Consider the following 14,373-nt stretch of genomic DNA (forward strand, 5'->3'; position numbering starts at 1 on the left):
TTTAGTAAGTTTTTTGAAAATGGAACAAAGTGTTTAAAGAATACAAATTGGATGAAGAATTTAAGATAAGAATTGAAGAGAAAATATTTAATGAGCAATTATTGGATTGGATTTAGTAGTAGTAGTAGTGAAGATTATGAATTTGGAACGAGTGCTATTAGAGTAGTACTTGGTTAATTTTGTAAATGTTAGTGGTTATTAGGTGGTTGGAGATTTGAGTGTTTACTGTGATGTCTAAAGAACAATGTATATCTGGTAAGTATGCCAGGGAGGATTGTGTTTGCAAAATCTGGGTGGTACAGACACAGTAAACATACGGGAGGAAGAGAATGACTGAAGTTCTAGGAATGGACATTATGTTTAAAACATAGACAAGTAGAGAAAGAGGCAGAAATAGATTTGTAAAGAACAATACTTCCCTATCCTCTTGTAGGATTAAAAAACTGGGGTTTGGAAAGAAACTATGTGCTTTCTCTACCCAGATATTCCCAAGAAGGGAGCCAGGTGTTATAGAGCACCTTGTATCTGTGTTTTTCCTTTCGCCCTTTTGTGAACTCTCAAGGTTAGTCAGTGATTTTTTTCACACTTTCATTAGGAAATTTGCCAAAGGCATCCTTTTGAGGCAGCTGTCTCTGTACCCTTGGAGGCCATCAGTAATGTTTCCAATCCATAGGAGTAGTCGGCACAAAAATGTTGGGCTGAGCTGAGTCTTTGTGGTTTAAAACATTTCCCCTCCAAAACCACTCCCCCTCCTCAAACAGTATAAAATATATCACATTTTGAAGCTTCTGGTCCTTAGTCTTTTGTTACTGTATCTTTTCAGGTAAAATTCATCATTAATAGTAAATATATCCAAATATATTAATAATGAAAGGAGACTTAATTTTTAAAACATAATTTAAATAACAACAATAGTGGGCACATTAGAAATCCTTATACATAAATAAATAAGAATTCTTTTTGTATAGAATGTTATAATTTTTAATTTTCACTGTAAAGTAGAATATACTTGAATCATGGTGTTCTTTTGGTCTAAGGTGGTCGGATGATATATTCATGCTAACAGTCTTGTGAAGTCTTTTGAATCTTGTGAAGCATATTAAATATGATGTTGTTAAGTCCATGATTAAAATGCATTAGAATAAGTTGACATGCATTTGTGTTTTTGTCCCTATTCAACTGAATAGTATAGGCAACTGTTACACCATATGCATCTTTGGTATATTAGTCTGACTGTTTTTCTTATTTTACTAAACTGTCTTCTTTCAGCCACCCACACAGAATATGCCTATGGGTCCTGGAGGGATGAATCAGAGCGGCCCTCCCCCACCTCCACGCTCACACAACATGCCTTCAGATGGAATGGTAGCTGGGGGTCCTCCTGCACCACACATGCAGAACCAGATGAACGGCCAGATGCCTGGTAAGTTTTTCTCCTCTAAGACATTAACACCGGAGTTGCTTAGCAACTGAAACGACGTGGGGGCTCAAGGGATACTAGATTGTTGATGACAAAACTGCTTTGAATGCCCCCGAGTCCAAGCTCTCTTAGAGTTTGTTAGCTACAGAGCTACGTGACCTGTATTCAGTGTTTATCAGGCTGCCCTTGGGCTTTGATGTAGCTGACACACAGCATTCCTCTGATGAACAGAACTGGCTAAATTTAGTCTGTCTGAAACTATGCAATACAGCTGGCTTTAGAAGCTTTTGGGGGAAAAAAGGCATTGTGCCATGGCTTAAGAATTAAGATCTGTTTATAAAAATGTGTAACATTTCTCTGAGTTTTGTATTTACTTAAAAATTTATTGGTCTCAGAAACAGTATTGCTGGAAAAGACACATGGGGAGAAAAAACAAAACAGGCTCTAAAGTGCTCATGTATTTAGTATTTCCTCATTGGTCTTTTGAAACTGAGTATGCATTTTTATGAATACATATGTTTATAGTATAGTAGAAATATGGAAATTGATATTGAAGCAAAATTAAAAGCTGAAAAGTGTCAGGTTTCTTATATAATGAACCATTTACTATTTATCCATTTTAAGTTTAGAGCCGCTTAAAATATCCTTGAGACCATTGGATGCTTATTTAGTTACCTTTTGCTGGTTTGAATTTTTAATCTGCAAAGTATCAGTATCTTTAAACTATTTTGTTTTTGTAACATCAGTCACACCCATACCTATAATTCATATTTTTACTTTCTAAAGACAAAGGTTGTTTTCATTAACAAAAAGAAAGTATTAAACAAATAGCAATAAAGAGAGTAAATTAAAATAACAGAGCAATTTATTTTTTAAATTAGTAATATTAGCATCCTTAGGATAGTGTTGTCTTAACTGATTATGTTGGTTGGTAGCATTGGTGTCCAGGGACTATGGGTGTAAAAAATGAAGCAAAAGAGAGCACAGAGCAAAAGAGGCCAGATAGCCTGGCTTATAGGAGATTGATGTGTGATGGGTCATGTAGGAGGGCTGTGGTGTCTTGGTGGCAACCTTCTCTTTCCTGCCAATGCTTCCACGGTCATGGCCCAGTGGCCTTCTACCATGTGGAGGTAGGAATAAAGAGGTAACTACTTGTCTGGTTGTGGTCAGAAGCAAGCTTCTTGCTTAATCCACATCTAGCTCATTAGGACACATTGTTTTTAAAACTGGTGGGGTAGTGCTAATGCAGGTTAGCACTAGCACATGTTAGAGGAGTTTTGTGACTTTTTATGGTGGTACCTTTTTTTTTTTCTTTTTTTTTTGCGGTACACGGGCCTCTCACTGTTGTGGCCTCTCCTGTTGCGGAGCACAGGCTCTGGACGTGCAGGCTCAGTGGCCATGGCTCACAGGCCTAGCCGCTCCGCGGCATGTTGGATCTTCCCAGACCAGGGCACGAACCCATGTCCCCTGCATTGGCAGGCGGACTCCCAACCACTGCGCCACCAGGGAAGCCCAGTGGTATCTTTAATTAGGATTTTGACTCAAGTTCTCCAGATAACATTCAAGCCTAAGGCTGAGGAAGCAAGCAGCAGCAATATAATTATTGTTAACGTGACATCTTCGTTTTTGTGTAAGGCTGTCTGGAGTAAGATATACTCTTTATGAGCCAGAGATTTTCAACCACTTATGACCTAGATTGTCCAGAATACCATAGAGCTTCTAAAACAATTTATAGTTGGAGAGTTTACAGTTAGGTGTAGGAGAAATTGGAGGTCCAGTTACTTATATTGTCTTTATTTAATAAGTTTTGTATAGTATTTAGCCAACCTTTTTATGCACACAAATTTGTAGCTAGGCTTTTAATTTCCGATTTTAGTTTTGTTTTTAATATTTTATTTTATAATGTAAGTTGTAGTGCTTCTTATATGCTGTTTGATTTGTTCGTATATCCTCTTAGTCTTAGATTCCTTTTAAAAAAAATTAATTGATTAAAAAAAAATAGATAATACGTATCTATGGCACCAAAATAAAAAAGGTACAAAAAGGCGCATACAGCCCCTACCTACCTACCCAGACTCTTTGTTCTAGACAGGCATTGGTACCCAGTTATCCTTGAAAAACATATGCATATGCATGTATACATTCTATTTTCTTTCTTCTTATTCTTTTTTTAAAAACACAAATGGTAGCATATAGTAGATATTACTAGATACCATTTTTTTACCTCTTAAAGGTTTCTCTTGGAGACCATGAGTATATAAACATATATTTTGGAGACCACTCGGTATATAAAGAGCTGCCTCATTCCTTTTGATGACTGCATTACATTCTTTTTTATGGATGCCTCTAATTTACTTGGACAGTTCCCTTCTGATAGAAATATAGGTTATTTCTAGTCTTTTGGTGTTAAAAATTATGCTCTTGTGACTATGCCTGTAAAATATAAATAAATAAGTAAACAGATAAAATTTTGCATCCATATACGTACACACACAAAAACTTGTATATTTATAGGATAAGTTCCTAGAACTGAAATTGCTAGGTTAAAGGTATATGCATTTTATTTTTATTCATTCATTCATTCATTCATTCATTCATTTATGGCTGCGCTGGGTCCTTGTTGCTGCATGCAAGCTTTCTTTAGTTTCAGGGGGCTACTCTTCGTTTCGGTGTGTGGGCTTCTCATTGTGGTGGCTTCTCGTTGCGGAGCACGGGCTTTAGGCGCGCAGGCTTCAGTAGTTGTGACACGCGGGCTCAGTAGTTGTGGCATGCAGGCTCAGTAGTTATGGTGCATGGGCTTAGTTGCTCCGAGGCATGTCGGATCTTCCTGGACCAGGGCTCAAACCCGTGTCCCCTGCATTAGCACCACTTCCCCTGCACTGCGCCACCAGGGAAGCCCTAAAGGTATATGTATTTTAAAATATGGTAGTTATTACCATATTGGTCTACATAAAAATAGTAGACCAATTTATAGTAGACTTATTTATACATTTATATTCTCTCAACAAAGTATGAAAGTGCTTCTTCATAATATAATTGGAACAAAACTTTTGATCTTTGTAAATCTAATAGGTGAAAAATGGATCTCATAGTTTTAATTTGCCTTTTTATTATATTAAATAAAGCAAGCAATTTTCTCATGTTTTATGACCCCTTTTGTAGTTTTCTTGTGAAGTGATCATTCATATACTTGGCCCTTTTACTGCTGGTGGTCTTTTACTTGCTTTATATGTTAAGTAAGTAGTTTGGTCTGTGATATTTCTTGTAAATAATTTTTTCCCAGTTTATCTTTTTATTACTTAATTTTGTTTTGTTGGTCATGTGCAAATGTTTTATTTTTATGTACTCTACTTTATAAATCTTTTATGGTTCTGGGTTTTTTGGCATACTTAAAAAGGCCCTTACAGTCCAAGATTATTTTTAAAATTCTCTGTTTTGCAATACTCTGTTATGATTTCTTTGCTTTTTCTTCTTTTTTAATGTTTAATTTTTTTATTCATCTGGACTTAGTTTTGGTAGAAGGAATGTGGTAGGGACCCAACCTGTATTTTTCCAGATATCTACTCAGTTGTTAAACATCATTTATTGAATTATCTTTTCTTTTGCTCATTGATACTTAACGTCAGCGCCATTGTTATTTACCAAATTATGCATTTCGGTCACTTTCAGACTGTGCTCTAGGTTTATTGATCTGCATTTATGTGTTAATATTACATAGTTTTAATTCAGCTTTATATGTTTTGATCTCTTACAAAGCAAGTCCTCCTTCATTACTCTTTTTTTTTTTTCCAGGATGTTCCTGGCTTTTCAAAAGCAACAGTTTCTTAATCTGTAAAAATGATAATAATGTCTACCTCACAGTATTTGCTATCATTCATGTAAAGCATTTACTTTGTTTGCTATTGATTAAATACTCAAGTTATTGTTTGTGCTCTTGTTACATTAATGCAAAAAAATAAATAAGCTTTTTAAGGTACTTTTGTATAGGTCATCTATTTAACTTTCATATTTTGGTTCTGATCACTTTTCTTCAAAGGGCCTAACCATATGCCTATGCAGGGACCTGGACCCAATCAACTCAATATGACAAACAGTTCCATGAATATGCCTTCAAGTAGCCACGGGTCCATGGGAGGTTATAGCCATTCCGTGCCATCGTCCCAGAGCATGCCGGTACAGAACCAGATGACCATGAGTCAAGGGCAGCCAATGGGAAACTATGGCCCTAGACCAAATATGAATATTCAACCAAACCAAGGTAAGTAAGCTTTATAAAATTCTTGACTAGGATGCTCAATTAGCCTTCGAAAATCGAACAGTTTTTTCAAAATGTTAGCTGATTTGCAAAATTACAAGTTTGAAGTGAGGAACAATAATACCCATAGAAAAGGAACATCAAGTTCGAAACCAACTTAAAATAATTTTTTCCTTTTACATTTAGAAATTAAAATGCTCAATTTAGCTTTTTAAGCTTATTTATTTTTATGTCTTTGGACAGTTTGAGATTTTATATTTTTGGATTTTTAAGCTAATCAATGAATAACCAAACATTTGGTTAGAGCTAGAAAACTGAGAAAATACAATTTTATCTTTGTAAGTACACTCCTTAAAAAACATCTGTTCTGTGGTTCATTTTACTTGTGAAGAATATATTAATTTCTATGAATTTCCATTGATTTAATGTTTTCTGATGCTGTGTTTCAGCATTAAAGGTAATTTTAACATAGTTTGCTATTAGAATGTTCAGTGGAGGTGCTGCTGTTTTCTTATATTCTTAGAGTGGCGTGAAGTCTATTAAAGTTTATTACCAGCCTCAGAGAATGAAATTGTTATCATGTTTCTCTTTTAAGTATTCTTGTGAATAATAACTAAAAACCAGTAAGTGGCGCTCTGTTCTGCTAATTGCCTGGGAAAACATTTGGCCTGTTGCCAGCCTAAAGCTATTTCAGTTACTAAATGCGGTGAGGTTAAGAGTCTAAGATAGAATTAAATGTATTTGCAATAAAATTTTCTAGATTTTGCTTACGAAAAACACATCACCAGAGTACACCCAGAAAAAGGAAGTTAATCTGTTGATCATGATTTTTGATGAAATAATATATTGTAATTTTAAAATATTAATAAAGATATTTTCTGTAATTTAGATAAAATACACCGGAAACAAAGGGAGATAATTGAACAAATTGTCAATGGATGCAGCTTCACAAAACTGGCACTTGCTCCATTTTTCCCCGCAAAAGTTGTTCAGTGCCCATGGTGGAGTATTTTTTTTTTTTTTATTCTATCAATTAAAGGTTCAAAACAACAGCAAGATCCAGTCAGTGCTAGATCAGAAGGGGGTTCAGATGTTTCTCTGTACAGTTTGGTTACCAGGAAAAAGCAGAAAAATTGATACTGATTCTTTACAGCAACCACCGTAGTTATGGTACACTTCTTAGAAACTATAGTTAAGGAAAGGTAGGATGTGCGCAAAAGTGGATGTTGCTGCAGCATGGTTTGATATGACATTATAAGATCTGAAGAAGAAAAAATAATGCAGCAGTGTGTATGTAGAAAATAGTTAACTGTTTTTGGAGAAAGGACTTGAAGTGTTTATAGGAATTTTTTGTTCAAAACATAGGGACCAACTAGTCTTTCTATTTTTTTAACTAAAATTATTTTTCTTTTATTGAGTTATAATTAACATACAATATTAGTTTCAGGTGTACAACATCATGATTCGATATTTTCACACATTATGAAATGATCACCACGATAAGTCTAGTTACCAACTGTCATTGAACAAAATTGTTAAATATTATTGACTGTATTCCCTATGTGAAAAATTAAAGAAAAAACATATTAATGCAAAGGCTAATATGATAAAAACATGTAGACCTACCACACAAAACATGTCATTTCAAAAAGCTGCTCAAAAAGTTGGCCCTATTAAATTTACTGATTATATATTACTATGTTCATGGTCATTATACAAATTTCAACAGTTACTTTTTTTTAGCTTTAAAAGAAAAATGAGTTTAGATGACAGTGGCATTGTAATTGGTGCCTACTTTTAGTTGTAGTTTTATTTATTTTTTTTAGTTGTGGTTTTATACATATCTGTGAATTGAGAAAACTGAAATATTTTTTAATTCAGCATTTAGGTTTATTATTTTAGCAGAATATTTCCCTGTAAGTTTTCTTATGAGGACTACTGCTTTTAGGTGAAAGGTTTAACAAGTTTTTAATGTTAATTTCTTTCTTAAATTGCTAGGAAAATGTTGTAAATAGTCAATCCAACAAACTTTCCATGTTATTCTCACTGTTATCCAGATAAAGTTCAGTGACCATCACTTTGAACTTTAGGAGTAAGACCTGTGTTCAGAGTGAATCACTGTCTTCTTACGTATTGGATCTACTCACTCATGGAGAGAGAGCGTAAGCTCCACTGGAATTCAGAAAGCTCCAGAAAGGGAGAAGTTTGCCTCTTTTGTTCACACTGTTTTGTTCTGGTGCCTAGAACAAAACCTGAGGGTAGGCATACAAATCTGTCTCTTCAGTGAATAGGAACTGAAACCAGATGTTATATGATAACCTGGAAAGACAGAGTTAGTGCCTTAAAGATGTTTCTTTAAAAGTCAAATTGGAATAGTAAGGCTTTCTGGACCAACAGATAGCATTTGGTAGAATCAGCAGTTTTCATTCCCAGGCATTAGTGATTATCGCTTTTCACATTTAACACCATTTTACTTACTTATTCCGTATTCAAATATAAGGATTTTCACAAATTGTTATATTTGTGTTAAAGCATGTATTCACAAGTTCCGGGTATGGTATATAATTCTTCAGACTTGGATCCAAGTCTTGGCCCCATAGATTACCGTGTGTGGGATCTTTGACTCACTCACTCAATTTCTTTAAGTAAGATTAAGTGAGATGATAGCATTTAAAAATCCTAATTCGGTAATTGTATACTTTACATAAAATCAGTTAGAATAAACAAGGTAGTTTTTTTTTTTTGTAATAAAAACTCAAGATCAGTTTATTGGCTATTGTCTTTTTTAACCATAAGATCTAATTTATTTCTGGCTTTAATTTTGTTTGAATAGTATTAAGAAAGTTTTGATTCATTTAGCTAATAAGTTGCAAGTGATAATGATCTGATCTAGAGACTTGGCATTAGAGTAGTGGGAAATTTTTCTTTCAGTACCTTTATTATTGTAAATATGAAGGGCAAAAAGTATGTATTACCATAGCCAGGATTGTTATATTTACTCTTATTGTACAGTGGTTTATTATCTGATCAGAGCTGTACACATCTTTGGTTAGTAGCTACTGTTATTATCCTCATTCCGTGCATGAGGAAACACATCCTTTGGAAATACAGGCAGGCCTGCTGTTGCAAAGTTCTGATATGCATGAACTTCTGTTACCACAATTTAGTTAAATAACACCTGTTGCCGAACAACATGGTTCAGAGTTCACTTACCACGGGGTATTAACTGTGAGTAGTTGCAAAAGCACAAACTTGGCTGCTGTCTCCTCAGTCCACAAATCACTGTATTTATGATTGTCATGATCGATGACCATTCACGTCACTTTCAGATTCTGTCAGTGATTGATCACTGTGCATCCATCAGTTATGCACATAACAGCAAAGCATGGAGTTGTGTTGCTTTCTTGGCTCCCAGAGATACATGTTATTTTATAAAAATAGATAATTCAAAGAGGGCCTTGGCCAACAAAGGTAAAAGTCTAACAAAGAAATGAAAAGTAATACTACGGGAAATAAATCCAAGTCCTTTGTAAGTAGAATTAGAGAAGGAATTGCTGACTTTGGGAATGTTGACACTGCTGCCATTTGAGAGACTCTAGATCTGCATTGCAGGTCCTCAGTGAAGGTGAACTTGCTGACGTAAATGAGGAAACTGGCTGTGATGAAAGAACGAAGATGTCCCAGAGAAAGCGAGACTAGCAAAATATTTTGCATTAAGGAAAGTCTTGGAGACATTTCATAACATTGAAAGCGCAAAGGATAAACCGTTGGAAGTTGATCTGCACTCTTTTTTAAAAATTTATTTATTTTTGGCTGCATTGGGTCTTCGTTGCTGCACGCGGGCTTTTTCTAGTTGCAGCAGGCAGGGACTACTCTTCGTTGTGGTGCACAGGCTTCTCATTGTGGTGGCTTCTCTGGTTATGGAGCACAGGCTCTAGGCACGTGGCCTTCAGTAGTTGCAGCACGTGGGCTCAGTAGTTGTGGCTCACAGGCCCTAGTCGCAGGCTCAGTAGTTGTGGTGCATGGGCTTAGATGTTCTGCAGCATGTGGGATCTTCCGGGACCAGGGATCAAACCCTTGTCCCCTGCATTGGCAGGTGGGTTCTTAACTACTGCGCCACCAGGGAAGCCCTGGAAGTTGGTCTATACTTAAAAAGGAATATGCCAATTTGCCAAGCTATAGAAAAGACGCTAGCTCCGAATCATCAGTTACATCATGACAGTTAGGAGCTAGCATCTTTTCGAACTAAAGATGGGAAGATACTAAATGATGTTTGTATACTGATAGGAATGATCCATTGGAGAGAGGGGAATTGATGCTGCAAGAGAGTGAGGAAAGGAACAATTGCAGGAGCAATGTATTTGAGCTGCTGGGAGGAGTTTGAGGTCAAAGTCCCCAAGACTTCTGTCACCTCTGAGCCTAGCCCACTGCAGAGTTACCGGGAACAGTCCCCAAGGTTGGCTTCATATCTGACACCAGTTACAAGTTTAGGGTTCCCAAAACTACTCTCAAGTTCAGTGATTTGCTGGAAAGACTCACAGAACTCACTAAAAGTTGTTATACTTAGAGTTATGATTTATTACAGTGAAAGGATACAGATTAACGTCAGCCAAGGGAAGAATCCAGAAGACGTATGAATGCAGAGTTTCTTTCCTCATGCAGTCAGGATGCTTTGCTCTCCTGGTCCAGCGTGTGACACACAGAGTATTGGTAACCAGGGGAATTCACCCGAACCTCCATCCATGTTCAGAGTTTATATTGGGGCTCCATTATGTAGATTTGATTGATTGATTGATTGACTGCTCACGGTGTCTATCTCAGTCTCCAGTCTCTGGTCCCTCTGGGCATGATTCAGAGCTCCCGCCAACCAGGTTCAGAAGCTTTAGGAATCCTCAGTTTAATAAATTTAGTAAATCTTCAATATAAAAAAGCACTGTGATATTATACTGAATTTCAAGTACAACATAGAATATCTACAAATGAAAGAATTATTTCAAACATTTTATTCCATAGAAATATCATGTGTACCTCCATAGTGGATTTGAGTGAGTGAGAACTGTGCATACACTCATCTTTCTTCACTGTAAAAATTGGTAAATTGGGCTTCCCTGGTGGCGCAGTGGTTGAGAGTCCGCCTGCCGATGCAGGGGATGCGGGTTCGTGCCCCGGTCCGGGAAGACCCCACATGCCCTGGAGCGGCTGGACCCGTGAGCCATGGCCACTGAGCCTGTGCGCCCAGAGCCTGTGCTCCACAACTGGAGAGGCCACAACAGTGAGAGGCCCGTGTACGGGGGAAAAAAAAAAAATTGGTAAATCAACATTGGTAATATTGCAAGTTTCTTTTTGTTACAGTTTAGGTATACACAACCATTACATTGTAGTTCGGACTAGATGCTTTGTTTAAACATTTGATCATTATTCCTATATTGGATGGGTTTTTCAAGATTGTAATCTTTCCCCCACTGATGACATTTTTCTGGTTATAAAATATTTAATATGAAAAATTTGGAAAAGAAGGAAAAGCATAGAGCATAAAATAAAATCACCTATATAATCTTAGACTATAAGTTTTAAATTACTCCACAGACAGGGTACAGTCCACTTATGGATAGTAAGTAACCTGTACTTAGGCTCTTTGTAGCAACAGTTTGAGTACCTGTAATTACATAATTATTTGTAAATATCTGTTTAATTATTATTCCCTAGACTCTTTAAGTTCTATGAATTCAGGAACTGTGTCATGTTTTTGTTCACTATTTTATCCTATTTGTTAACTGATAGATTAGCTAGATTTCCTGCTGCTGTAACAAATTAGAAAACTAGCATCCTTGTCTGTTGTATTGTCATCCATTGGCTGTCATTCCATGATGACAGAGAATTTCTACTGTCAGAGAAAACAGATGATTGTCAGTTATACCAAAACCTTTCAGGTTTGGGAGACAGAATCCAGATGAATTTCTATTCAACAGATTATAAATTTAGTTTCATTATGACTCATTTTTTAATATTTTTTATTTTGAAATAATTGTAGGTTTACAGGAAGTTGCAGAGGTAATATAGAGAGATCCTGTTTATCCTCCTTTCAATCATCTTTAAGCCCTGGCAACCACTGTTGCTCTTCTCTCCATTTCTATTATTTTGTCATTTTCAGAATGCTACATAAATGGTATCATGCAGTGTGCAGCCTTTTGAGATTGGCTTTTTTTACTCAGCATGATTAATATTTATTCAACTTGTTGCATGTATCAGTTGTTCATTCCTTTTTGTTGCGGAGTAGTATTCCATGTTATGGCTGTACCACAGTTTGTTTAACCATTCATCTGTTGAGGGACATTTCAGTTTCTAGTTTTTGGCTTTTACAAATAAAGATGCTCTGAACAGTCGTGTACATGATAATGTTTTTGTTTGGACATTAGTTTTCATTTTTCTGGGATAAATAACCAGGAGTGCTATTGCTGGGTCATATGATAAGTTATATATTCAGTTTTTTTAGAAACTGCCAAAGTGATCACCAAAGTAACTACCATTTTACCATCCCACCAGCAATGTGTGAGAGATCTGCTTTTTCCAAGTCCTTGCCAGCATTTGGTATTGTCAGTTTTTTTCTTTTTTATCTTAGCTGTTCTAAAAATGTGTAGTAGACTACATCTCATTGTGGTCCTAATTTGCATCTCCCCAATGGCTACTGATACTGGACATCTTTTCATGTGCTTATTTGCCATCTCTATATCCTCTTCAGTGAAATGTCTCTTCATGTCTTTTGCCCGTTTTCTAGTTGAATTATTTTTTAACTGTCTATCTGTCCATCCATCTACTCATCCATTAATAGCATCTTTTTCAGAATGCATTTCAGAGTAACTTGCAGATGTTAGTACACTTTACCCATGAATACTTTAGTCTGCATATCATTAGAGCTCAACGTTTAAAAATTTTTCTTTTTTCTTTTAATAGTTTTTTCTTTAGGTAATATTTACATGCAATGAAGTGCACCAATCTTAAGTGTATCATTCACTGGGTTTTGATGTATTCGTAACATTTACTCCTTGGGATTCATTTTATAGCTAACATCCTAGGTGCCCTTATGGGATGCAGTTCTAATCCAGTTTAACCATTTTGCATGAACTATAATCTGGTTGCTTTTATGGTAAAAGGGGACAATTGGTTCCTTTTTTTCCATTACACCTCTGTCTCAATGTGTGATCCTAAGACTACCGGGATCAGAATCATCTGGGGTAGTTGTTAAAACAAGATTTGTCTGCTCCACCCCATACCTGCTAAATCAGAATCTCTGGGGGTAAATTTTAGAAATTACCTTTTACAAACATTCCAAGTTCATACTTACTTACAGTCCATTCCCTCAGAAGTTTTTTCTAGGCAGGATCATTTCTTCTGTACCTGATGGTTCATAACTTTTCAGCTTTCATGCTAAGTGACACAAAGCTATATGTTCTAATATAGCCCATCTCCATGGCTTTCTACTTGGACAAGATAGGACCTTACTTTCACAACAGATTGTCACTTGTGTCCCATAAATCTAGAGCTTTTGGAATGCCTTTCATTCTACAATAGATGTTTAACAGTGACTTTGTTTTCGAATTAATATTGTATAGTATAGTTGAAACTATTAAGAGAAGTTGGCTAAGAGATTGCCTAGCTTTTTACTTTGCTGGATTTATTAAGCCACAACACATCCCTTTTCCAATTTTCAATCACCAGAAAACTGAATACATAATCTAATTCTCAGACTAGTTTGTAGAGATGCCTGTGATTTAGAATTATGCCCTTGAGAATCCAGGACTTCTTAACTCAGCACTATTGACATTTTGAGCTGCATAATTCTTTGTTGTTGGGGCCTGTCCTGTGCATTGTGAGATATTTAGCAGTATTTCTGTCCTGTACCCACTAGGTGACAGTAGCAACCCCCCACACCAGTTGCGATGACCAAAAATGGCTCCAGACTTTACTGAATGTCCCCTGGAGACAAAATCACCCACAGTTGAAAACCACAGCCTTAAGAAATAATTACTGTAAGGAAGTACATGTAAGGATTGTCTGTGCTACTGAAGAAACTAACAATAACAGAAGTTATTGATTGATACTATTATGTTTCAGTACTTTTTAATACTTCCATGAGATTTCTCTAAAAACTTCATGTTATGAAAAGTTTGTATCTCTTAATGAACTGTTCTTTTTACTAGATAAAATTATCATGGTTCTATTTCTTCATTGGTTTCTAGGAAATTCAGCTAAGTTTGTACTAGTTAACAGTGACTTTACTAAGGTGCTGGGATTTTCTTAGTTACTTGGCTCATGTTCTTTTATCCTTGGTGTTATATCTAAATGTCTTATTATGAACTGCTTGAAACTCTTGATGAGGACAGATGTACGTTTTTGGTAAGTAAAGAATCCTGTTCACTTTAAGTGGCTATTTAATAGGTGGGTGAGCTAATTGAATTTACTGGAATACAGGGATTTTTTTTCTTGCAAATAAACCATTAGTAATACATTCAGATGAGAGCTGTAAGTGGTTTAGTTTGAGACTGAATGGTTAAGGAACAAGTAGTAAAATGTGAGCAGTAGATGATGAAACATGAACAAGAAAACAGGCTTGGAGTAGGTATTATCTACGCGGTTTCGTGGTCACTATAACAGAGATAATAGATGAAGTGAAGAAACTTCTTGTATTCTAGGATTTTAT

The 14,373-nt window shown here is 35.9% G+C and overlaps 1 protein-coding gene across 2 annotated transcripts in view; it reads left to right on the forward strand.

Annotated features, from left to right (window-relative positions):
- Positions 1-14,373, forward strand: part of SS18 (SS18 subunit of BAF chromatin remodeling complex) — a 76,084-nt gene that overhangs the window by 36,016 nt on the left and 25,695 nt on the right. For both annotated transcript variants that reach the window (XM_082852830.1, XM_082852829.1), the window contains exons 4-5: positions 1,270-1,423; positions 5,457-5,678. In XM_082852830.1, coding sequence (XP_082708956.1) covers positions 1,270-1,423; positions 5,457-5,678 — 376 coding nt within the window. The remainder of the gene's footprint in view (positions 1-1,269; positions 1,424-5,456; positions 5,679-14,373) is intronic.

The sequence above is a fragment of the Leucopleurus acutus genome (genome assembly GCF_964270905.1).
Source record: "Leucopleurus acutus genome assembly, chromosome: 13".
In the NCBI taxonomy this organism is placed as follows: domain Eukaryota; kingdom Metazoa; phylum Chordata; class Mammalia; order Artiodactyla; family Delphinidae; genus Leucopleurus; species Leucopleurus acutus.